This window comes from Panthera tigris, chromosome B4 (genome assembly GCF_018350195.1).
Source record: "Panthera tigris isolate Pti1 chromosome B4, P.tigris_Pti1_mat1.1, whole genome shotgun sequence".
Lineage (NCBI taxonomy): Eukaryota > Metazoa > Chordata > Mammalia > Carnivora > Felidae > Panthera > Panthera tigris.
Genome location: NC_056666.1, coordinates 48134051 through 48161423, shown reverse-complemented (window position 1 = coordinate 48161423; position 27373 = coordinate 48134051). Strand labels below are relative to the sequence as shown.

General features: G+C 37.1%; 1 protein-coding gene across 1 annotated transcript in view; it reads left to right on the top strand.

Annotated features, from left to right (window-relative positions):
- The window catches only part of RERG (RAS like estrogen regulated growth inhibitor), a 117389-nt gene extending 112045 nt beyond the window's left edge, over positions 1–5344 (top strand). Inside the window, exons 4-5 of the mRNA XM_007082753.3 lie at positions 1965–2038; positions 3609–5344. Coding sequence (XP_007082815.1) covers positions 1965–2038; positions 3609–4016 — 482 coding nt within the window. The 3' untranslated portion in view covers positions 4017–5344. The remainder of the gene's footprint in view (positions 1–1964; positions 2039–3608) is intronic.
- Positions 5345–27373: the final 22029 nt, after the last annotated feature.

Genomic DNA, 27373 nt, shown 5'->3' with positions numbered 1-27373 from the left:
GTTTAATGTTTCTAGAAATCTCCTTTAAAACCAATTGGATGCAGTTGCTTTTCATGATTAGAAGAGATCTACAATTAACGTCTAAATTGTTTACTGGTTATTGATCAACTTAAGTGCTGTAGTTCTCCGTGCACCCACCAGTGCATCTTTTAATCCAAGAATTTATCAGGGTTTGAAATGTGTTGGTATGCAGTTCATAATATTATTGTATTTTCACTTCATCAGAATATGTAGTTATTTCTTCCTTTATGCCAAATTTTGTTTGATTACCCCTTCTCTTTCAATTTACTAGTCAGTATTGCCACATTTTTTTATCTCTACTCCCCCCCTCTTTTTTTAATCCTTTCAAGCCTCATGCTTCGGTTTGTTAACCTTGTGTAATTTTTTCTTCTGCACTTTTTTCTCTTCTATTTCTTTCCTCATATTTTCTTGGATTTATTCTATGTTCCTCTTCTGATATGTTGAGTTGACTACTTAACTCACTTTTTTCCTATTCTTATTTATTGATGTCATCTTCGGAAGTAAGACAACTACATTAGCTCATTCAAATATGCCTCTTGTCTCTCCCCAGCCCTCACACCCCGATATATTGGTATCATCTAGAATAGTAGTTCTCAATTACTTTCAATGTGGTTTTATTCCTTTGTTTTACTCCATTGGGACCTTGAATTCAGTTTTACTGGTGAGAAGTCTAATATCAATCTGAGTCAAGTCCTTTTGTAAATGATGTGCCTTTTTTCTCTAGATCCTTTAAAATTTTTCTGTATCATTGATATCCCTAAATTTTTCTATAATTGTTTTATATATGGGGCTTTTCCTCTTGTGTGCCCTTTTTGTCCTTTTGAACTGAATTGTTCAATGTCTTTTATCTTAGAAATTCTCAGATATTACAGCCTCATATATGTTTACCCCCATCCCCCACCCCCCATATGTTTTATTCTCTTTGAGGCTCATTTTATAAGAGATAATAACTGTCTAGATCTATTATCCATCACTCTTATATTTTAACTTTACATTTTTCTTCTTCTTATCATTTACTGATATCTTCTGGAAGAGTTCCCCAACCTGGCCTTCGGCTCAGTCAAACATTTGTTGACTTCATTATTTCAACTGTTCTAGTTTTCATACAGAGCAGCACCAGGTGGTATTTATTTTAATCTCTGGTGTAAATTTCATGTGGTGAAAGGCACACTCAGACCACCCAAAGTTCTCACTTCTCCTAACTTCTCCTCCTCCCAGTAGAGCTTGGGGACCAACCACTCTGATATTAGCCTACCAGCCTTCAGCTGGTACTGAGCTGTTATTTTTCTACCTTGAAGAGGTAATAAGAGCAAGAGAACTCTGCTTTCTTGTGTCTCCATCCCTGTGGCCCAGCCTTCCTCTGCTCTCCTCACAACCCCCAAATGTGGGGTCCAATCTCCTTCTACTGCCACAAGGGTTTTTCATAGCTTTAAATGGTAATTTTTTACATGGATGGCTATCCACATCCTCTAATGTCTATCGCATTGTCAGGGTTGAGGTCTTGAAAGAAATGAATAGCTCCTGCTTTTATGTCATCTTGTCAGGAACAGTAATTAAAAGTGATTTCCAGAAACTGGATTTTAGGAGTATCAAGACAGAATGTGTTTTGTGGGAATCACCTTCTCAGTCTAGGATGTGGTAGCCTTATTTTAGGAGGAAGAGATCATCAGAAAGCTGAGCTGATAAGAGAATAGAGTGAGTGAAGAGACAAAGAGATTCTCCCATGCTATACCCTGAAAGTCTGTGGCTCCCTGATGAGACCCTATACTTCCAGGATCTTAAAGAGTGCAGAAGTGGCACATTCTTAGACATCCATCCTCTCCTTCCAGGATGCACATTTCCTTATGCCAAATAGACATACTTCTGTGACTAAAGGTCGAATTAAATCATGCACTTATTTACTTTTTTATCTTCTTCTTTTTTTTTTCTGCTCATTCCCTCAGAATCAACCTACCGACACCAAGCAAACATTGATGATGAAGTTGTCACCATGGAGATACTAGATACTGCTGGTCAGGTGAATAAAGGGTTCAGCTAAAATGTTTTCTGTATTAAATAAAAATGATACACGTATGTGCATTCTATAAACAAAATTAAGATATTTTCCTACAATTAACTAATGATGCCTAAAGACTTTTTTCTTTAATTGTCTAGTTATTTGTATATTAACATATTTGCAATAGCTTGTGTATGCATCCTTATATAAATTGCCCAGTACTTCAGGGGTTGGGGGAGGTTGAAAATAACATTCACATAACGTCATCCAGAATAGAATTACCAACATATATTTTTGGGGGATGGCAAGATATTAATAGATTCATGGTTCAGTGTTTGAAATGCTCTGATAGAGTGAAGCAGATATTTTCACTGGAGTAGTTCTCAGAGCCTTTAGTATGCCTTAGCGTATGATGAATCCTTAAGAGTTTCGGTAGCTATTCTGTTCCAAACTTATATAACCTCCGAATATTTTTTCAGAATACTTTATTTTGGGAATCTCTCCTGTAATATTCTTTCCAGACCTCACCATATCCTATTGAAAATTTGAGCCACATAATTGAATAATAATAATCCATTAAAAAGGAAGCTAATATAAATTTTCTCTGATGTCCGTATGTTCTGAGATTACAAATGGGTTCATAGGATAGGTTTCGTTCCCAAGAATAAGAATGACCACTAAGAATGAAAATTAGGAAGCTGATGTATTCCATGGTGCTTCATCAGTGACCTATGACCCAAAGAAGACTTGAATTAAACTGTTTAATCCAAGAAATGTTCTTGTAACTAGCTATACACTTTTCTTTTTCACCATCACCTCCTTTTTATGTTTTCCCTTCCACCCAGCCCTGATTCTAGAAAGAGGCAACAGGGAATTACATGCCTGCAAAGGTTATTTGAGCCCATGAGGGCAATGCATTTTCAAATCATACGTGCTACTTTCCTAAGAAGGGGTGATCATCCCCTTAGAAAACGACTTGAAATGAATTTCTATCATTATTGGGACTTTATAATATTTCTGCGGTGTTAAGATAGAAAGAAAAAAAAAAGCCCAAAGCCCCTAGCTTTGAGTTTGACTTTCTATCCATTTGTTCACTGTTTTTCTGTCCCCAGTGCCTAATTGTCTATAAGCCGAAGACAAAGAGATTAAAGCAAAAAACAAAATCAAAACCATTCACTAAGCTGTGCCTCTAAATCTGATCTCTATAGGGTGGGGTAATGTCTGCTTGTCTGTTACCTATTTGCCAATTCTTTGTGATGAAAAGCCTTAGAGGCAGTGTGTTCAACTAAGATAATTTCTTTATAGTTCTTGTAATTATGGATTTAATGATATGGCAAGAAGAAAATTAGAAGCAGAAAGTTAAAGGTCTATGCAGTTAAGAACGTTTTTAGTTCCCCAACATATCTTGCTATGAGTAAGTAATGCTTCTATTCCAAAGTGATTGGAGTAGAAGGTAAGCTTGTACAGGCAGACTATCAAGAAATTTTAATTACATGGAGTAGTAATTAAGGAATCACCATTGACATTAGCCGCATCTATATATGGTGATTACTTCTAATTCTCCCAACTGCCATTGTTTTCTTGTCAACAGGAAGACACCATTCAGAGGGAAGGACACATGCGTTGGGGAGAAGGCTTTGTGTTGGTTTATGACATTACTGACCGAGGAAGTTTTGAGGAAGTGCTGCCACTTAAGAACATCCTGGATGAGGTCAAGAAGCCCAAGAATGTGACTCTCATCTTGGTTGGAAACAAAGCTGACTTGGACCACTCCAGACAGGTTAGTACAGAAGAAGGGGAGAAGCTGGCCACCGAACTGGCATGTGCTTTTTATGAGTGTTCTGCCTGCACTGGAGAAGGGAACATCACCGAGATATTCTATGAGCTGTGTCGAGAGGTGCGTCGCAGGAGGATGGTCCAGGGCAAGACGAGGCGACGCAGCTCCACCACGCATGTCAAGCAAGCCATTAACAAGATGCTCACCAAAATCAGTAGTTAAGGCAGCACTGTTCTTGCAAAGCCCCTACGGAGGTGAGTCAGGTTATTGGAAACACTTTCTTGCCCTCTTCCCCCCCCACCCCTTTTCCCAAAAAATAAAAGAAAATACTCCATTCCTTGTGCTGACTCTGGGAAATGCCTGGGCTTCCCATTGTTCCCGGGCTTCCTGGATGTTGAGAAGTCATAGGGTGTTTTATGCAATTTTAGTGCTGACAATGTCTCCCTTTCCTGCTTGAATAAGATACACTCTATTGCAGTTTGAACCTGTAATCACCAGAGATTCTGAAATGGCTGGGCTCATATTACACTATTTTTAGGCATCTTCACCTTGCTTCAATAGGTTGGAAGCTTTCAAAGGCATTTTTAAATTCCATTCTTTGTCAAAGACTGCAAATGATCATCTTAAACCTCTAAAGTAATGGAAGATCCCGTAAAAACCCAGGAAGAGTAGCTGAGGTAGTGGAGCAGGGAATAGAGCCCTGGTTCCTTTTTGAAAAGAGGATTTTCTGAATGATCTCCAATTGTCTACTTTTTCTTTAACCCTTATTTTGTCCTTAAACCCAAACGTGTTCTCACAGTTTTCCACCGTAGTAGAGTTCCATTTCAGTTTGAGCGGGCTCTCTCAATGGGCCATTGATCATCGTACTCTGATTCTTCTTGTGTGGCTTCAGTAAGATTTCAGCATAAGAAAGGCAGAATTGATCTTCAGAGCCTGCTGGGCCATTTCTCACAAAGCCCAGGGCAATGTGAAGACTTTAGGAGGCTTTTCACCAAACCCTGACTTTATTGAATGCTACTAAAGGATTTAGATTAGAGATGTCCCATTCATTTGTCTCTCTGCTTGTCATCTTAGCAGAAAGACAACAGTGCAAAAAACAGGAAAAGTAAGAATGAAGCTGAACCAACCTTCATTGGGGGAGCCAACGCTCTAATGCCAGTAAGAAAAATTAGCCTCTGATTCATTAAATTGGCTACATGACTTCTTCTAATTTTTAGGATAAGTTGATTCACTTAGAATTCAGAAAAGAATGAGTGATTGAAATTCACTATATCTGAATAAATGTGTATAAAACAAGATTCTTATATTGTGAAGGTAAGGTCTATAACTGATAAAACTTTATGAATCTTTTTTCCCTATTATGCCCCCATATATCAAAATTTGGGCACTTTATTTTAGAAGAAAATATATATCTTTTACATATGTGTGTATTTATAAATGCATAAGTATATGTATAAAAATTTGTAAGAGTTGAAGGCTTTAATTCACCAATGCATTTGGACAATTTGGTGTAACTATTTTATGTGATATAATAAAAAGCATAATTTTCACATTCTGTCACATCCAAGCAGTCTTTCTTGTGATAACATGAAAAGTTTGTAATTTTAGGAAAGGCTTGAAAAGACAATCGAATTGCAGGGTCGATGCAGCAGTGAATGTGATATACAAAACAAGCTCCTGTTCATAATAGTAGCTATTGTTTTAGAATGCTTAGGTGTTATTTTACACACTTTATGTATTATCAAATCCTCAAATACCTTATGCAAGAGATATTACGATGATCACAATTGCAGGGATGAAGATATTGAGCCCTGAGAAAAAATGACGGCACAGCTATTTAGTGGGTAGAGTCAGGATTTGAACCCAGAGAGGCAGTGACACTGTAGAGCCCATACTATTATCCACTATGGAATATTAGTAAAATGACATATAGCTCTTATTCTGGAGCTGTGGGAATTAAGACACAGGAAGGAGAAAATGTAGGGAAGACTTGCTTCATTTATGATTTCGTTCATTCATTAGGAAATATTTATATAGAAGCTGGGCATATAACTTGACACAATTTAGTCCATTTGCTAGTGTCTTAGCTGAACACTGAAGAATACGTACAAGCAATCCAGGAAAGAGATGGTGACAATATTCTAGCCAGAAGGAATAGAATGGAACCAAAAATACGAAGATATGAAAGGTGATAATGAGTGTAGTCATTAAAAACAGTTGAGAGATCCACATATATCATTCTTCAGGAACAAAAGGGAAGGGAGAGCAGAGGGAAGGAATTAAAAGAAAGAAAAAAATAGGCATTTGGAAGTAAGAAAAAATGTCAAAAATTCATAAAACTGCAAGATTAGGTAACTACACGTGAAAGGACCAAGTAGGTAGACTAGCTGTGATTCGTTTGTGGTAATGTCCATCTAGACAGGATATGGAAAAGGAAAGGAGAGTAAAATTATTTTCTAAATGTTGTCATCTTCTAGGATCACAACTCTTTCACTCTCTCATACCTATGCTTGCAGATGGACCTCAGTCGGTTCTTATAAGGAGCAAGCTCCTAAGGAGATGTAGTGAAATACCTGGGTGCCATTTTGGGTCAGACGCTGAGGAAGTGAAATTCATAGTCAACAACACCAGCAACAACACCAGCAATGGGGGTGTCTTCCCTAGACATACACATACAAATCCAGACCTGTTGAAAATTCAAAGAACCACTGGCATACATCCCAACTGGTAATTATAGAAGAACATGAGATTGCACAAATATAAATTAGTTATTCCTTTCCTGCCTCAGGCTTCTTCACAAATGAAGGTTATAAATAAGTTGGGTTTTTTAACAGGATATTTTAATGATGGAAACCTGTGTGTTCTTGAATAATAATGGGTTGTTATCACCACACTACCACTACCAACATTTGCTGTTTGTAGTTGTTTTTCTTTTCTTTCAAAATTCAAAAAACTTTATTTCTAAATACTGTGTTTGTGTTCACATGCCTCACAGCACTAAGGGAAGGAACCAATAATTCAGGATCTTCCTTTTAAATAACATGTGTAATACTTACACATACATAGACAAACACAACATTTTGGGTTCCAAATATAGTACCAACCAAGAATTCTTATTAAAGCCAGCCTGTGCCCACCTTGAAGATGGTAAGAAAGCGGTCAGTTCATTGGGCCAAATTTAATCAGAGTAAAGTTGTCCTGAGCTAACAACTTATTGGGAGATTCTGAGGGCAAAAAAAAAAAAAAAAAAATGTCATAAATTAATTTTACCCATAGATTTGAAATGCTATGTTTAGCATACATACCTGTCTATTTTTGGACTGTCCATTCTGTTTCGTTGGTCTATCTATTCATGCTCTAGAGCCATGATATTTTAAAATTGAGCCTGATAATATGTTAAAGTAGCTCTGATTGGGTGATCAAAATTAAGAATGATTTTTTTGGTTTGGATATTACTATACAACTGTTTGTTCTAAAATGGAATTTGAAGGAAATTTTGCTGTTTAAGCTTGGAACCCAATGCCCATTTTTTTCAGCTTTACTGAGATATAATTGACATATAACATTGTGTAAGTTTAAGGTATACAACACGGCGATTTGATACATGTGCATGTTGTGAAACGATTACCACAATAAGGTTCATTAACATATTGATCACCTCACAAAATTGCTTTTTTTTTTCCATTGTGAGAGTATTCAAGATTTACTCTTAACAACTTTCAAGTATATAATACAGTATTGTTAACTATAGTCACCATGCTGAATATCAGATCTTACTCATCTTATAACTGGAAGTTGGAGACTTTGACCAACATCTCCCCATTTCCCCAACCCCATACCTGGGAACCATCATTCTATAATCTGTTTCTATGACTTTCTTTTAGTTTCTAAAGACAAGTGAGATCATATGGAATATGCCTTTCTCTAACTGATTTATTTCATTTACCCTGATGCTCTCAAAGTCTTCCCATGTTGTCAGAAAGGACTGGATTTCTTTCTTTTTTCCTGACTGAATAGTATTCAAGTGTGTGTGTGTGTATGTATCTATCTCACTTTGTTAAAAATCTATTTATCCACTGATGAACACTTAAGTTGTTGCCACATCTTGGTTATTGTAAATAATGCTGCAATGAACATGGGGGTGTAGCTATCTTCTTGAGATGGTGATTTCATTGCCTTTTGATATATACCCAGAAGTGGAATTACTGGATCATATGATAGACCTATTTGAAATTTACTAAGGAAATTCCATACTGTTTTCCATATGGATTGTACAAATTTGCATTCTCACCAACAGTGTACTAGGGGATTCTTCTCCACATCTTCATCAATACTTGTTGTCTCTTGTCTTTTGGATAATACCATTCTAACAAGTGTGAAGTGATACCTCATTGTGGCTTTCATTTCCATTTCCCTGATGATGAGTGATGATGAGCATCTTTTCATATGCCTGTTGGCCATCTGCAGCTTTTTTGGAAAAATGTCTATTCAGGCCCTTTACCCATTTTTGATTTGAATTATTTTTGCTATTGAGCTGTATGAGTTTCTTATATATGTTGGATGTTAACCCTTTATTTGATATATGGTTTGCAAATATTTTTCCCATTCCATAGGTTGCTTCTTCTTTTTGTTGATTCTTTCTTTTGCTGTATAGAGACTTTAGTTTCATGTACACCCACTTTATTTTTGCTTTTGTTGCTTGTGCTTTTTGTGTCATATCCAAAATTTCATTGCCAAGATCAATGTCAAGGAGTTTTCTCTGTGTTTTCATCTAGGACTTGAATGGTTTCATGTCTTGCCCTTAAGTTTTTAATCCATGTGAAGCTATTTTTATAAGTGGTGTAAAACAGGGGTCCAATTTCATTCTTTTTTTTTAACTTGATTGATTTTGAGAGAGAGAGAGAGAGAGAGAGAGAGAGAGAGAGAATGGGATGGTATGAGAGGGAAGGAGAGAGAGAATTCCAGCCAGGCTCTGCACTGTCCACTGCATCTGGCCTAGAGCCCAATGCAGGGCTCTATCACAAACCGCAAGCTCATGACCTGAGCTGAAATCAAGAGTCAGATGCTTAAACAACTGCGCCATCCAGGCACCCCCCAATTTCATTCTTTTACATGTGAATATCTGCTTTTTTCAACACTATTTATTAAAAAGACTACTGCATTTAGGGCCCTTTTAGGATCTCTGGGGGCCCAGATTAGAATTTATCCTGCCTTGTTCACAGCTCCTTGTGATACAAGTAGGAGGGAGTTGATGCCTAGTATAGGGCCCTTTCAGGACTCCAGGAGTACAGATGGGAGTGTCTCTTGCAGGGTCCCCGTAGCAGCAAAACTGGATGGGCTGGAGACCAGTTACAGGGCCTTTTCAGAATCTAGTCTAACCAGATGTGGTGGGCTTTACCTCCAGGGACTCCTGGACCACAGCTGCCAGGGGCTAGAGCTAGTTCACAGGCTTGTCAGTGTCCACAGCTAAAACTGAGGTCTGTATAGACATACCCAAAACATGAGTTAGTGGGACTCCTCCTGGGTCCCTTAGTGCATGGTGCTGGTGAAAAACCCAAACGCAAATGGGGCTGTAGCTGAGTTCTCACAGGTATGAAGCCTGTTGCTTTATCTGTAGTTGGGACCACAGTTGGCAATTTAGCCACCTGGTTGTGAGGCTGCCTTCTCAAAATGGCTCTTCTCAGCCTTGGATTGCCTATGGTTTCAGAATCTCCTACCTAGGTCTCAAATTTCCCACAAGTACTTTTGTCCATGGATAAATGCCAAATGATTGTTGTTGAGGGGAGGATACGTGTGAGGGAGGTCTTATGCAGCCATCTTGATTGGCCAATCCTAAACAAGTTGAGACTACTAGTTACTTGGAAGCCGAGCTTCGTGTTCATGAATGTGAATGAAGAAAGATTTACTTAGCTTCAGTAGGGCTGGATTTTTATTTTCAGTGTTAAAAGTATACAATTCATCTGGCCATGATGGAGTAACAGCTACCAGATTTACCCTTAAGTATTAACAACTAGAAACAATCAGGCGAAATATATGAAGCAATGGCTTTCAGATTTGAAAAAGCATTACAGTGATCCCTGACAGAAGGGGAAAACATGAGGTAACTATAATCGTGCCAGCTTACTGCCAAACGGCAGGTTGCAGGAAGTAGCACGTACCCAAACACACCTTGGCAGTCTTACTGAGTTGAGGAGACAAAAATCAGTTTGAGGAGGCCAAGCTGATAAGGATCTGCAGGATAGAATTTTTGGAAGGAAAGGAGCTATAGAGCAAAACCTCTAGAGATCTTTAGAAGGGTTCTCTTTAGTCTTTAGCTGAGTATAGATCTTTGTATGGTGAGAAAAACTTATTCAAGGGTGGAGGGAAAAAAATACCAAAAAGCAATAGGTCAAATCTTGGGGGGCATACATAAAGTTGAGAATAGTTTGTATTTCCACTGACCAGAGTGGAAAGACCTTGTAATACTTAGGGCATCAGATAATACACAAGACCTTAAAAAGATACCACATTAGTTATGAATCTAAACTAGTCCTAGACCAGGCTGCTAAGTATTTGCCCAACAAAGCTCAAAAGCAAGTCTGAAAATTTTCAAACTGAGTCAAGTAACTTGATTTTGTGATAGAAAAATACCCAATACACTATAAAAAGATACGTTAAAATAAAGTCCTGCACCCAACTGACAAAAGTTACAATGTTGGCACCCTGTTGAAAAGTACCAGGAATGCTAAGAAACAGGAAAATATGACCCATAAATAGGAACAGAACAAGAAATGACAGAGAATTCAGGACAGGTATTATAAATATGCTTTATGTGTTCAGGGTATGGAAAGACATGAGCATAATAAGGACAGAAATGAAAGATATAAACAAGGCCTAAATATAATTTTTGGAGTGGAAAATATAATATCTAAAATAATGAAATACCGAGTTGGATTAACATTAGATTAGACCCTAAAGAAATGACCAGTGAACTTGATAACACTAGAAACAACCCAAAATGAAGCAAAGAAGGCAAAAAGACTAAAAAGTCAATAATGAAGAAAAGACCAATGGTCTGTGAGACAAAATCAATCTCACACCCATATAATTGGATTCCTGGAAACAGGAGAGGGATAAGGGGCCCTCAGGAATAAAAAGTGGAGGAAGCAGCACTAAGGAACATCAAAATCAAATTTCTTAAAAGCAATGACGAACAGAAAAATTTTGAAGTAGCCAAGGGTGGGTGGGAAGATGGAAACACATGTGTACAGTGGGTAAGAGAGAAGAGTGATAAAATGTAACTATATTATTCGAAGGTAGGCAGTGATGAGTTGAATGAGTATATTGTAAATGTTGGAACAACTTGTTAAACTACAGACCTATAGTCCTCAGGAACATAGAAACAAAAATCCTTACCAAAATTTAGTAATTGTGAAGTTGGCTTAATATTCAAAAGTCAATTAATGTAATTCACAATTTTAACAAATTAAGATACAATTTTATAATAATCTCAGAGGAGTCACAATCTCAAAAGTATTTTTATAAACTCCAATACCAAATCATGATGTAAAAAAACAAAACCCAAGATATTTCCCAGGAAACTAGGACCAGAAGAAAACTTCCTCACTCTGAAAAAGCCTATCTTCAAAATTTTCAAAGCTAACATCATGCTCAATGTTGAAAGACTGAAAGCTTTTCCCCAAGAGAGGGAACAAGACAAGTAAGCATGCTCTCATCACATATATTCAACATTATACTGTAGGTTCTAGACAGTGCAATAAGATAAGGGAATGGAGAAGTGAATGGTTTTTATTTGCAGATGAAATGATCATTTGTATAGAAAATCCTAAGGAATCTACAAATAATTGCAGACATATGCATGTCCATGGGTTGGAAGACTCAATATTGTTAAGATGTTAACTTTTTTCTAACTTGATTTATAGATTCAACAAAATGCCAGTCAAAATTTTAACAGTCTATTTTCTAAGGAGGACAAGCTGATTGTAAAACTGATATTGAACTGCAAAGGACCTAGAATAGTCAAAATAACTTATCAAGCAAATAATAGATCAAGCAAAAGTAGAACCACCCTGTAAGACTGATTGATTTTTGACAAAGGTAGCAAGATATTTCAGTTAAAAAAAATACTGTTTTCAACAAACAATGCTACAACAATTGCATATCTGTCAGCAAAATAAATAAATAAATATCAACTCATACTTCATATTATACACAAAATTTAAAATCTAAATGTATATTGAGCTATATAAAAGAGCTAACACTATAAAACTTTCAGTAGAAAACAGAAGAAAATTTCTGTGACCTTGAGTTAGGCAAGGATCTCTTAGAACACGAAAAGCACAAATAAAATGAAAATTAAAAGGTTATTATTTTATAAAAGGCTTTCAGAAAATGCAACAGCAAGCCAGATAGAAAAATGTGCAGAAAATACATATCTCACCAAGAAAGTATATCCAGAACATACAAACTCTTAGAACTCAATAGTAAGGCAAATATTCTGCAAATGTTTTGAATAGATAATTCACCAAAGAAGATATACAAATGGAAAACTATTGCATGAAAAGATGCTGAACACCCTCAGACATTAGGGAAATACAAATGAAAAGTATAATGCATTACTTATACACACCCGCTAGAATGGCTAAAATTCAAAAAAAAATTGACGATACATATATGGGTAAAGGTGACTACCTCCTGGAATGTCACCAGTGGGGATGCAAGATAGTACAGCCAACCTGGAAAACAGGATGGCAGTTATTATAAAGTTCAACATATACTTAACATATGATTCAGCAATCCTTTCTTATGCCCTAAGGCAAATGAAAATCTATGTCCACATAAAGACCTGTCTGCCAACATTTACAGCAGCTTTATTCATAATTGCCCAAAAAATCCCCCCACAGACTTGGCAACAACTCAACTTTCTATCAATGAGTCAATGAATAAACAAATTATGGTGTACTTGTGCTGTGAAAAACCACTACACGCGGAAAGTGGCAAACGGCTACGTGATTCTCAAAGCATTATGCTACGTAAAAGAAGCCAGACACAAGATACCACATATGATAAGATTCCACCTATACTATACAAAATCGAGAAAAGGAAAATGACAGTAAAAGCAGATCTGTGGTCACCAGAATCTGAAGGTAACAACCTGGAATAGAGCATACTGAGGGACTCAAGGGAACTTTCTAGGGTGATGGAAATCTGCTATATTATAAATGTAGCAGTAGTTATAGGATTGTATATACTTTCTAAAATGCATCAATACATAAATGTGAAATTGGTTTATTTATTAAATATAAATGGTATCTTAAAAATGCAGATTAGAAAAAGAAACATATCTTTCATTTGGGAATTCAACAAGGAGGTCAAGTCAAAGAAAGTCTTCCTGAAATCTATTTAAAACAAGTGTTCAACATCTGAGAATAGGTTTTTGATATGCATCTGTTTCACTCTTGATAAACTGTCAGTATTTTATTTTAAAATAATACTTTCATTTAAATTCCCCATGCTCCTATACCATTTCAGGCTCCTCGGTTGGAGTACCTCCAGTCAATAGAGACTCATCACCAATGAATGTTCCATTCTACTCTACTGAATCCAAACACTGCATTTTATTTTTCCTTAGGAACTCTGAAGGAGTGTCTGGATTTCCTGAGTCTGGGAGTGTGTGTATGTGCATGTGTCTGTCTACTCTTTACATGTTTTATGAGAGAAGAAAATTATTTGGTTTATTCTATGAAGGAGTAGTTTTAAGAATAAAAACCTCACTATTTAGTAACCCAGGGAAGTAAGTGCTTGACATTACTCCTCGACATTCCTTTATGATTTATGAGAGCCTATAAACATTGTCATAAACATGTTTGTTCTGTCATTCTCTCCATCTCCCCGCTGTCTGGGAAAGCGGGGGCTTACTATGAAAAGCAAGGTACGGCATTGAAACAAATACAGGATATTGATTGCTTTTATCCCCTGAGCTTTTGAGTCAATCTATACCCTGGCAGTGTCCAACTTGCAATTTACATTCCTAACATTTGCTTATAAATTGGCTTTTTGGAATGCTGAATGCAATTTCCCTGGAAAGTCAAGTTATAAACCATACTTAGATTCCCTGGCTAGTCCACAGCAGCCTGTTTAATCCATAGCAGCACGATTCTCAGTGAGAAATACATTCAACATAATATTTCAAGAAGGACAAATACCTTTTCAGAATGTCCCAACTCTCCTGCCTCTCTCTTACATATTGTGGTTCTCCCTCACTCCCAACCTCCTTGAACCCTTAACTATATATACCTTCTTTGGGGGATGGGCAAATTAGGATTAAAAAAATAGGATTGATAACACAAACACAGTTAACTGGTAATATTTCAAACCACGTAGAAAAGTGAAAGAAAAAATCTTATAGAGTAGAGGGAGGATTTTTTTTTAGAAAAGAGGCGTGCATACACAGAAGCAAGTACAATTTTGTAAGAGCTGAGCTTCTATAAACTGCCTATAAACCAACAGCAGCCAAAAGGGACGTGGTGATTATCTACTCCAACAGCATGTCCCAAAGTAACTTTCTTGAGTCTATAGACTGCTACCAGTTACCATTTAAAAATAAAAGGATCCAGTTTCAAATGAATTTGTGCATTAACATGAGAGATGCAAGTTTCATTAACTGCCCATGACTTTAGTTAAGCTTTCATTATGCCAGGGGCTCAGTAAGAGGGACACATTGTTGCCTAAACTCACTCAGCTACGGTGATACACCTCACAGGACTAGTGTTCTGTGAACTACACTTCTAGAAAATAATGTTTTCATCTTATCTTCAAACAATCTCTTCTATATCACCAAGGCTTTCCATCAGGAATGGGGGAAGTCCTCTGATCTTCAGGAGGGTTCTTTAGTAGGATATGCAATCCCTTTAGAGTGGTGCTGCCCAATGAAAATATAACGTGAGCCATATATGGCAGTTAAAATTTTTATTTTAAATGTGTTAGATCATTATTAATTGCCTAAATTTAAACTATTAAAATTTAAGAAGGTTCGTGTTTAAAATTAAAAAAGAAATATGTGGAATTCATTCTAGTATGTTGTATTTAATACAGTCTTCTAAGATGTTATCACTGCAACATATAATCGGCATAAAATAATCAACATTATTAATTCATGAGATATTTCACTACGTCTTTGAAGTCCAATATGTACTTTACATAGTGCATCTCAATTTGGACCAACCATATTTCAAGAGCTCAATAGCCACATGTGGTTAGTGGCTACTGTACTGGATAGTGCAGCTTTAAAATATTTTAACAACTGTCAAGTCTTAATCTTCCTTTATTTTGAACAGATTGGCTCACTAAAAAATTGCACTTTGAATCCTGACATTTTAGACATGAATGTGTTCTTAGAAATCATCTGATACAGTCCTCTCAAGTCTATAGTAAAGTAGTGAATAGTGATGAGATTGGACCATGGGTCTCTGGATGGCTAGGTGCCATTCTCCTGGCCCTTCATATGCTATAGTATTTTAAAATGGAAATATTAGGAGTGAATTTATAAAAAGAATTGCTAGCCCTACCTTAAAAAATAATCACTATAGAATTCCCTTATAAAGTTGTCCATCTCCAGAAAATTTAACGTGTGATTCCTTAAAATAAAAATTCAATTTGCAAACACATTTTCCAGACTTTATTACATAAAGTGATGCCACCTGCTCATTTTTAGTGCCAAGCCAAAAACAGAGCATATTTTGTGGATTATAGAGCAACTCTTCTTGTCTGTTGCTACATTTTCATTGTATGAAGCACTTAAGTCAGTACAAACATATAATAAACTCAGCTTCTATAGCCAAATTAGTAATATGCTAGCTTTCCATTTCTCTGACGAAAAGGGGCATGCAGCTCTCATTTATTTGCTCAGCTTTTGTCTCTAAATCAAATCATATCACATACATTTTGAATCTTAAAAGTCATTTTGCTAGTTTTGCTAGCCAATTCATTCTATTGGAACTTGGGAAAAAATAGAAATATGCAAAAACTAACACATTTCATTTGAGATTTAATTATCTACACAACATTTACCAAACTATTCTTCTATGGAAAATTGAGACATTTCACATCCACATTGACTCACAAAAAGCGGGTCTCCAGGTTGCTTGCTTGCTTCACTTTACTACTGGAATTCTAGTTAATAGTAAATGTTATGCACTCAGATCAACCCGAGTACTAAAGGAAACCCTTTCTGGGAGAAAAGGAGTGCAAAGGATAGGTGAGAACAAAGCGGGCAAAGCAGTATCCATCCAAGTTTCTTAGGAACAATGACAAAAAAACAAACAAGACACACTGCTGTGGTTCTGTTCCCAGCTGAAATTAGTTAACGTGAACTAACATTCTACCTCCAGCTATGACCTTGGCTAGAAACAATCTGTTAAAATCACAGCTCAGAGTGGGGAACAGAAATTATGTTGGACAAATGTAGGATGCTGATAAATGATCTGACCATGACCATAAAACATCACGAGCAGTTAAAGCATATTGGAACTCTTCTCACCAACTGTAATTACTGGGCACCAGCCCACAAACATGCTTCTCTATCTGAATTCTGCTTGGCCTAACACTAAGCTACACTCTGGACTGCCGACCCGCCAGATGTTCTTCCGGGTTGCAAATCATGTCCTTGTCAGAATCAAGGGTAATATCATGGTGAAAAAAATCTGAACCCATAAGCAAATAGCCATTTCTCCTCTATCTTTCTCCATCTTGGTCAAAACTTATTGGGAGCGTTAATAGTAAAGCATCTTGATCCCATTTCTACACAGCTTGGAGAGGCTGTAGGAATCCCTGGGGTATCCTTAAAACAGCTGAATACTCTATCCCCTATGGCAATGTTCCTCAAAATATAGCCCATGGAACACTTTCAATCGAGGCACCTGGGAAGCTTGTTGAAAATTTATGCCTTAGACCCTCTCTAGGTCTACTGAACCAGAATATATGGGAGTAGAGCCCAGAAATCTGCATTTTAGCAAGCTTCCTAAATAATGATTGTATACATCAAAATGTGACAACCTCTTCTGCTAGGCCAAGGTACAACAAACCAATATCAAATATAGTAAATGAAGAATCTGTGAATTTTGTGGGGTAGGGGAGTATTTAAACTGTTATAGTTTTCTCCTACCCCATAAAGGGATATGTCAGATTTTCTTATTACTGCACAGGAGCCAAGGTTTTCCAATGTTCTTAGAATTATAACAGCTTTAACAAAAGTACGTGGGTAATTTGTATAGTTCCTGGAGATGGAATGATGCTGAGTTTCTAATGAAGCTTCTCACCTCCAACTTTATCATAATAAATGGTAATTAAATGTTTAATTAAAATGGTAAAGAGAATTCAGGCCAACATCATGTACCTGAGTACCAAAGTCTCTATAATCATCTTATTTTGTATCCAAGAATAGACATTGTCTTGAAATAGCCTTGAAATCAATTTATCAGTTTTCTGTAATGGGCAGTCCTCACTTAAATTGAGCAGGAATATATCAAAATAATGGGGATAAGAAGATAAATATATTAATTTCTGATGCCTGCAAGGGAGCATCCCAGGAGGTCAGCTCCTCCCAGGAGCTCTGTGAATAATTAAACTGCTAAACAACCTTAGTGACATCAGAACAAAGATAAAGGCTTCTGTAATTTACTCTGTGGAGAGAGAAAAGAAGCACTCCAGAGCTTGTGAGGAGGTGTTCAGGCTGAATCCTGCCTAGACAGGATGGTGATTTGTACCATAGTCTAAACTTGTCAAGGGAAGAGTGAAAATTATTTAGTCCAGGTGCTAGGAAAGACATAGGGAAATAATTTGCAAATGATACATGAAGCTTTTTCTATCTCAAGCATTCAGATTATTCTGCATCATTGTAAAGATTGAATATTTAGGCACAAGTGACTCAAAGTCATAAAATCTAGAAAGTGTTGACCATTTGGAAGGAGGCTTATACTTAATACTTCTTAGCATGAAATAAAGCAAAAGAAATTTACAATGACTTTACTAGGAATGTGGAGGAGAAATTTCTTTAAAATACTCAAAAAAATTTTTAGCAATCAAAGAATAGTATATAGAAATTAATTGATATCCATGATACTAAAGCTTACTTTAAAAATAAGTAACATGGGGCAACTGGGTAGCTCAGTTGGTTAAGCATCGGATCCTTGATTTTGGCCCAGATCATGATCTCATGGTTCAAGCCCTGAGTCAGGCTCTGCACTGATAGCATGGAACCTTCCTGGGATTCTCTCTACCCCCCCTCTCTCTTCCCCTCCCTCACTTGCTTGTGTGTGTGCACATATGCAAGCTCTCTCTCTGTCTCAAAATGAATAAACTTAAAAAAATAATCAATTCCATTATATTTATTCGATGTTAAATTTGTTTTATTCCTGTGAACTTAATAAATACTTGTAAGTGCATTTGACCATCTAGTCTTGTTGTTGTTATACAAAGCCTCTGAACTTTTCCAGGGTGAGTTAGGTCATGAGGATCCTCAGGAACTTGAGCCTAATGGCTCAAGAAGGAAATAGAATATATTTTCTTTCTTCCTTCACTTCAGAGTTTTCCAAATAAATATTGCCTTTTCTTTAACAAAGTCATTTCAGTGGCATGTAAGGAATACATGACCTGTATTAGTCAGTACATTTTTTGTCATAGCTGACAGAAATTTTGCAATCTGGCTTAGGCATGATAAAGAAAGTCATGGATAAGGGCTTTAGGCATGGATGGGTCCAGGGAATTAAAACAAAATAAGATACTGTCTCCCTTCATTCTCTGTCAAGAAAAACAAAACCAGATATTGGTCAGCCCAGAGGAAAGAGGGCTGGTAAAAACTACACAGACCTTGATTGTCCTGAGGTATATATTAAACCCACCCTTAAACCATTCATGGTGGTCAGTAGGTTGGGTACTCTAATTGCTCAAGACCATGTTTGTTTCTGACTCCTCTAGCAGGAGAAAAGATCAACTCCGCTTAGATAACATGCAGTGATTTCCCTGTAAGAAAGAGTTCTAGTTCTAGGAGAATGGAGATCTAGCACTGGGTTTTTGTTTTTGTTTTATTTCTAAAACATTAAAGCAAACAAAAGAGAGCTCCATGTGAAACTGCTAGAGAGCTGGTGGATGTATTTCTCTTTGCCTCTATCACTCAGAGGTAAAACGGGATCATTTCTGGCTAAAGCACATAGGCTGGCTTGGTGTTTTCCTCATATTGTGGCCATTACCAGGTGGTAGGTGAGAACGGTCAGCTCTCCATTCTCTGGATGAGTTGGGGCACACTGGTATTTCCTTACCTGAGAAGAGATACCCTTGTTAGATTTGAGGTGGTTTCATGCTACTCAACAGCCAAGATCAACTCCCTGCTTAGTCCAGAAAATCTTCCTAAGATTCTTCTGTGATCCCCCTAACCAAAAGAAACTGCCTTAAGGTCCCATTCCTGGATTGGTCCAGTCCATATTGCCTCTTCTTTAGCCACTATGTCATCCCTAGAAAAATAAGATATTTTTTAGATTCTCTGTGTGAACTTTATTTGCCTGGTGCTTCATCATTAGCTCTTCCATTATATAATTTTTGAATCAGAGTCTCGAGTACTCTGTGTTTAGCTATCTGGATTCTATAAGCACAGTTACACAATTAGCAGCTTCCCTCATTCTATCTTAAAGTTACTTTTTACTTGTAATTCACCACACTCTGCCCACCCAGGCAAACTGTAAATTTCTTCTGTCTCCCATTCAGAAACATCTTATCTCTATAAAATGCTATATATTCGAGGATTCATAATAAAACATGTTCGCAGACTTCTGCTTTATTTTTGTTTTTGTATATATAGGGTTCTATGTTCACATATTAACATAAGACCTATGTGGAAAATCATCTCCACAGCCACAGTCATCCTTCCAGATCAAGTTTATTTTTTCACAGTTACTTTCGCAACTGGGGAAATAGCCCTGCTATGATGATGTTGTATCTGAAACACTATTCCTGTATCAGCCCCTTTATACCTTCAAGTGTTCACACTCAAGAGGCAATTTCCAGAAAAATATTTTAAGGAAATTTTAAAAAGCACCCAACAATACCAAAAGTACAAGTCACATTGTTGAGCCTCATAATGACAAAAAACAAACAAGCAAGCAAAGAAATATTTTAAAAGGAAGCCATTTACATATCCAATAAAAGGTTTGTTTAAAATTACAGTGCGGGAAGGAGAGCCTGGGTGGCTCAGTCGGTTGAGTGTCTGACTTGGCTCAGGTCAAGATCTCCCGGTTTGTGGGTTCGAGCCCCACGTTGGGCTCTGTGCTGGTGGCTAGGAGCCTGGAACCTGCTTCAGATTCTATGTCTCCCTCTCTCTCTGCCCCTCCCCTGCTCACTCTCTGTCTCTCAATAATAAATAAATGTTAAAAAAACAAAAGTAAAAAAAAATTAAAATTATGGTATGGGCAAATACATTTTATGTGGACAATGCAATTATTGACAAAGTAAAAAACATGAGGAAGTGCTCCTGACATTTTTTTAAAAAGATAAATGGGATTTAAATTATGCAGATAAACTTTAACTATGTAAAAACTATGCCTAAAAAGAAAGACTAAAATAAATTGCCTAAAAAGAAAGACTAAAATAAATTGCTGATGTGGTTGTCTTGTACTGGATTATGATGTTTTGGTGTTTTGTCAAATAACCTGCACATGTGTAACTTTTGGGATAAGAAAAAGAAGTTATAGACAGTATTAAAAATAGATGCTACTTAATCTTAAAGATTAATCTTAAATATCATCGGCTTAAATATCTTTCCAGTGAACTTTTCACTGACCTTTCTCCTTTTCCTTCTTTGTACTCACAGATTACGTGCCTCATAATGATCCTTTTTTAACTTTCATTGTGGTGATGTATGTTTTTGTAAGTTTCATGAACCAGATCATCATTCATTTAATTGTAGGAGTCACACCTTGTTTTGATTTGGGCTTCCATAGCTCTGAGAACAAAGTCTTTGAAAACCTGGGTGCTTGTTTGCAGTATGTTGGATTAAACCAAAAGCATAAAAACTGCAGTTTTCCTGATTTTCCTACAGCTTCTACCTTCTATTTTAATGAGCTTCTAAGGTTGTGGCTAGGGACTTAAAAGAAATTAAACCAGCATCTGGTCCACAAATAAAAGACATCAGCTATCAGCTACCTGGACACAAGATCAGTTTCTGGATGAAAACTGCCATTGTTTCCAGGAAAAAGTTGGGGAAATAAAGGACGATATACCAGAATTAAAATATAGGCCAAAGACAAAGCCAAAATTTAAAACGCCGGAGCATATAATCTGTGATCTTTGTCCAAGAAGAAAATGTCACTTTTTATTTGACATGTCTGCATCCGCTCAGTCACAGTCAAGGCTTGATTTTGATCCCTGATTCTGTCTGTGATGATGGAGCCAAAACCACCAGCTGAAAAATGTCCCGTTAGCAAAGCCAGTTATTTGTTTCCATGAGACCCAAAGTAAACCAGTTGTTAAGACTTTTCAAAATCTGAGGTTAGCAAATTGATCTGTGGGCCTGCCTTGCCTAAAATATGACCCGAAATGTGAACTCCAAGTAGCTGAATATGGATACATCCAACTCCTATCACAGGTCTGACCCCAGCCAGAATTCTGAAATGAGCGGTTTGTCTGGTCTCCTCTTTCCCTCTTCACAGGCCACTCCTTCCAGGCTCTCCCTATTCCTCTCTTTCTCTCTCAATATTTGCTGTTTTCCGATCCTAGCTTATCACAGTTTGCTGTATAGCAAATGAATAGCTTCATCACTAAAACCTAATTTCAAAAAACTAACTTCTTAATGTATTTCCCAACATCTTAAAGTAAATATATAATCCAAAATAATTCAAAAGTGAAACAGTAATACGTTTTTAAATCCCTTTTCTTTGGGGCACCTGGGTGGCTGAGTCAGTTGAGCCTATGACTTCCGCTCAGGCCATGATCTCGTAGTTGGAGAGTTTGAGCCCTGCATGGGGCTCTGTGCTGACAGCCTGCTTCAGATTCTGTCTCCCTCGCTCTCTGCCCTGCCCTGCTCATGCTGTCTCTCTCTGTCTCAAAAATAAACAAACATTAAAAAAAATTTTTTTTTTTAATCTCTTTTCTTCTTTTTACTCCTACAATAGCTCCTCTGGCACATTTCAAAAGAAAAAAAAAAAAAGCTACCCCCCTTCCTCCTCCTATTCACCCATTTCTTCAGATTCTGCATTACAGAAATTCAAAGGACAAATCTCAAAGTGAAAGACCTTTCTTTTGGTAGGCAATCAAGAAGAAACTGATAGAGGAAAGCTGACCATCTTTGGTAGGGAGGAAAAGGAAGACACCGGGAAAATACTTACATTTCTGAATTTGCTCAACATGTTTGCTTCCTGTGTCTGTGGGTCTTCACATAGGAAAGAAGAAACTAATTTTTATGAATTATTATCAATCTAAATTATTCCTCTTGCCCATTTTCTTCATATCAGCCATTTGGAAAGCTGAAGACATAATAACAAAAGTCAAACAATGAGCATTTCCTTTATTGTAGATGTTGTGATAAATGTATTCCATGCAGTATTTGTTATCCAAATCAAACCTATAAGTTAGATATCATCACCATTTAACAGATGAGGAAGTTTTATATAAGGGAAAACTTTCCCAAGGTCACTCAGCTAGTGAATAATAGCAGACCGAGGGTTAAACTATCAGCTATCAGCTATCAGCTGATATCTTTGACCATGAGACCCAATTCCGAAGCACTGTTTTTTATTGTGTGACTATAACAGATCAAAGGATTATATGTATTGGTTACCCCTTTATTCCACCTGTGTCAAGCAGGCCCAGCTTCTACAAGCTTATGGGAGAAGAGTAACAAATGAAACAATTAGTCATGTGTACTGCCAAATTATATCATTAGTTTATTTTAGTAACTAGCGCAATACATTCTGACTTTCAGGAATCTTAGAATATGGCATTGATCTCGGTATCAAGTTTAGTATCTAATAGATAAGGACCATGTCCAAGTTTCAATTTTTTTTTTTTTTTTTTTTTTTGGTCCAGAACTCTCAGAGAAAGTGGTATCTTGATTAGTTAACAGATGTGGTAGCAATTGTGGTACACTTCCAAAGTAAGGACAGAACTTTGGACTTGGACGGTAAGAGAGAGCTATCATTAAAGTAAAAGGGAATCACTGAGATAGGGGACAGATAGAGGAGGGAGGAAAGAAAAGAAAAGAAAAGAAAAGAAAAGAAAAGAAAAGAAAAGAAAATGTAAGAATTTACCACAATGTAAGGAAAATTGATAGAATTTCTGTTTATGATTTTGATAATCAGTCTTTGTTTCTCATATGGCTACAGAATAAAGATTAAGCTTATTCATTGTAGTACTGTTACTCTCAAATAGGAAATCATGTATCAAGTTTTTATAACAAACCTCTCGAGTTAATGTCAGTGACAATAACACCTTCATTTTATTGTGAAAGAACTGACTTAGAGAAAATGTGTCCAGGGATACTGTAGTAGGTAGAATAATGGCCTCCATTATTGTGAACCAGTGAATATGTCACCTTATTTGGCAAAGGGGACTCGGAAGATGTGATTAAGTAGAGGAGTTTGAGATGGGAAAATCATCCTGGATGAGCCCAGTCTAATCATATGTGTCCTTAAGAGCAGAGAATCTTCCCTGGCTAGAGTCAGAGAAAGAGATGTGACAATGACCAGAAGCAGGATCAGAGAGATTTTGGCTTTGAGGGTGAGGAAGGAAATCATGAGCCAAGAAGTACAGGCAGCCTCTAGAAACTGGAAAGGACAAAGAAATGTATTCTCCCCTCGAGCCTCCAGAAAGGAACACAGCCTTGCTGACTCCTTGATTTTAGCCTAATGAGACCCATGTCAGACTTCTGACCTCAAGAACTGTAAGATAATAAATTAATGTTTCAAACCACTAAGCTTGTCGGAATTTGTTATAACAGAGGCAAAAAAATAAATGCAGATAATAAGTGGCAGAGTGAGGACTAGAATCCTATTTTTGCTAGTATCTGAGTACTACTGCCCTTTAGTCACTATGTTATCACCTCAAATACTATTACAGTTATTCTATAAAATAATCTCTGAGGTATCATTCCTATTTTTCAGATAAGAAAAGTAAGACTTGGAATGGCTAAATTACGCACCTATGTAATTACCAGTCAACAGAGCTGCCTTCGCCATTGACAATTCCTGTATGTTTCCAGCATCCCATACTGCCTTTGCAGCTCAGGGCTCTTCACCTTTAACACAAGCTGACTTCAAGGCTCAGCCTGTTATTAGCTGTATTAAGCTAATATGACCTATATTAAGTTTGTTCCAAACATCCCCAGGTGTGCAGTGCCCTTAAGCAGCTCAGAGATCCTCTGAAGTAGGACTTCTAACCCATGGATGCTGTTATGGAATGAATTGTGTCCCCTCCAAAATTCATGTGTTAAAGTCTTAACCTCAGTACCTCGGAATGTGACCTTTAAAGTGCACCCTTTAAAGAGGTAATTAAGGTAAAATGAGGTCATTAGAGTGGGCTCTACTCAAATTGGACTAGTGTCCCTAGAAGAAGAGGAGATTAGGACACGGACAACAAGACAGAAAGACGACCATCTGAGGACACAGCAAGAAGTGATCATCTGCAAGCCAAGGACAGAAGCCTCAGAGGAAATCGAACCTGAACACACCTTGACCTTGGACGTCTAACCTCCAGAACTGTGAGAGAATAAATTTCTGTTGCTTAAGGCTTCCAGTCTGTGGTATTTTGTTATGACAGCCCTAACAAGCCCATATACACGCTCTCCCAGTAACAAAGCCTCATCCCCATCCTCCAGACATGGATTTAGTTGGCCTGGGTGGGGCTTATGCACCAGGTTTTTCTCTATTTGTTTGTTTTAATTAAGATCATTTCTGTTTGTGGAGAATACACAGCTGGTCTTTTACAGATAAATAATGTTTTAACAGACAGAGAATAATTTCCAATCATTTTTGTATTCATAAAATGTTCATTTGAATTAGCTTTTTTAATAGTCAGAAAATTGCTTTACCTACTTTCCATGCTAGTGTTTCTACTGGGAATTTTTATTGTATCTGGACTATAGAAGGCACTTACATAAGGAAGTTTTGTTAGTTGAGATGTTGAGAGAACAGTTTGCGTTCTGACTCTGCTCCCATCTGTGTGAGCTTTCAGTCCACCTAATTTTTCTGGCTCTCCATTCCCTTCAATGTTATACCCTTCACCTTTTCTTAAAAGTTCTGATAAAAAGGACTTTAATGGTAGACTTCTACAACTATCCTAAATCACTGGACACAACCTCTAAATTTTCTATCTTGTGAAATCAAGAAACATTGCTTCCTTCAATAAGGAAACGTTGTATTTCTCTTTCTTGCCTAAAATTCTACATGTAGGAAGCCTTTTTTCAGTATATCCCAAATGCATTAAGAAAACTCATTATTTTAGTAAATTTAATGACAGTTGCACATATGAAAAGTGCTACTTTCTGTTCTGGCCTGGGTAAATGGAAATAGAAAAACTACTCCGTCTAGGGAGAGAGGATAAGAAAACTAGAAGCTGCTATCCTGATGATGCCAAGTTATTCACATGGTTAAAGTTAGCTAGCTAGCTGCCTTAGCCTGCCAGGAAAATGGAGGGCAAAGATTCCAACAGGTCCACTCCCTCTCTGTTTTAATATCTTCCTGAGGGGAAAGGGGATTTACAAAGTTCCCTGCAAGGGGGTGCCTGGGTGGCTCAGTCGACTGAGGGACAGACTCTTGATTTCGGCTTGGGTGATGATCCCAGGGTCATAGAATCAAGCACTGTGTCAGGCTCTGGGCTCTGCACTGAGCTCAGAGATTGCTTAAGATTCTCTCTCTCTCTCCCGCTGCCCTTCTCCCCTTGCTCTCTCTCTGTCTCTCTCTCTCTCTTAAAAATAAATAAAATAAAATAAATAAAAATAAAAATTCCCAACGTGCATTTACTTGCTCTTCAACTGAATATTTAACCTTAAGAAAAACATTCTAAAATTGATAGCTATTTGGATTTTCCAGAATGGCGTTATTTAAAGCCAGTCACATTTGGGGCGCCTGGGTGTCTCAGTTGGTTAAACGTGAGACTCTTGATTTCGGCTCAGGTCATGATTTCATGGGTGTGAGATCAAGCCCTGCATTTGGAATTCTCTCTCTCCCTCACTCTACACCCCTCCCCCACTCACATGCACACACACTCTCTCTCTCTCTCAAAAAATAAACATTAAAATGAATGAATGAATGAATGAATGAATGAAGCCAGTCATATCAATCACAACTTCTTCTAATGTTCTCAGAGAATTCGTTATTTCAGTCTCTTCTTCCCTTTGTTGCCGTGCCCAGAATTTCTCTAAAGAGAGTACCTTTATTTCATGTGGAGTGAAATGGCCCCTAAGCCTGTACAACAGCTTGGTAAATAAAAAGGAGGTTCTTTATTGTGCCATTTGTTTAATTGCACTGCAGATTTGGCAGCAGTCTGTTCAAGCTCTTGGCATAAGTGCTGCTAAAGGGTTGACATCTGGCACATAAGCACCGAGCACAGGCCTTTCGTGCATCATTCGAAGGCCTGAATGGCAGGGAAATTCCAGTTGCTGCCTCTTAAACGCCTTTAAAATTTTATATGTCATGCATTCCACAGCATAACCATATTTCCTATTTATTGTAGACCTACATTTATATAATTGCTTTGTGCGTCTTCACTGAATTTTAAATCATTCTTTTATATATTCTAGGGGCTAAGGCAGTGCTAAGAACAAAGTTGGTGCTAAATATTTCATTTGCTTGAAACTAGAAACACGTTTGTCAGAATACAATTTTATGACAAATTTATGAAGTTCATTGATATTGGGAGGTAGTATCTATGATGTAAGTAGATAATGAACATAAGTAGATAATAATAAACATAAATAGATAATGAACAGCAAGACTCCTCTTATGAGGAAACTTTCTGCTCTTCCATACATAATGGACCCTCTTACCTATAAAGATCACCCATTACAATTCCTTCCTTTTTCCTGAATAATTCAAAAACATTTGCTAGGATTTCTATCCACCATAGACAGCAATAATAATAATTCAAAATATATTTGGTATGATGTTAAGTCATGTTTTTCCAGATACATAAGCAATATAATTTCCAGTCATCACCGATGAAAGGACTGGTGTAACCAAGTTGCCACATCTTGTGTTTCATGTCCATTATACCTGCGGTGTGTCCCCTGGGGACTCTCTTTGAATCAGAGGCTAATTATTTGCTGAAGTAATGCCTGTTGTGGGCCCAATGTTGTAGAAATAATAAGCATACAAGGAATCAAAAACTGTTTACAACTTATTTCTTTAAGAGACACACAAAGAAGTCAATTTTTGAGTATGATTTACACTTGCCAGTAAATAGGATGACCACATTTACCATCCAAACTGAAGCACTTTAGATCAAAAAAGCATGATGAATAAGTGTGCCAAGGAAATAGGCGTAAACCAAGACTGTCCAGGCAAAAATGTCATCTATGATCATCCTACTCGTAAATACAC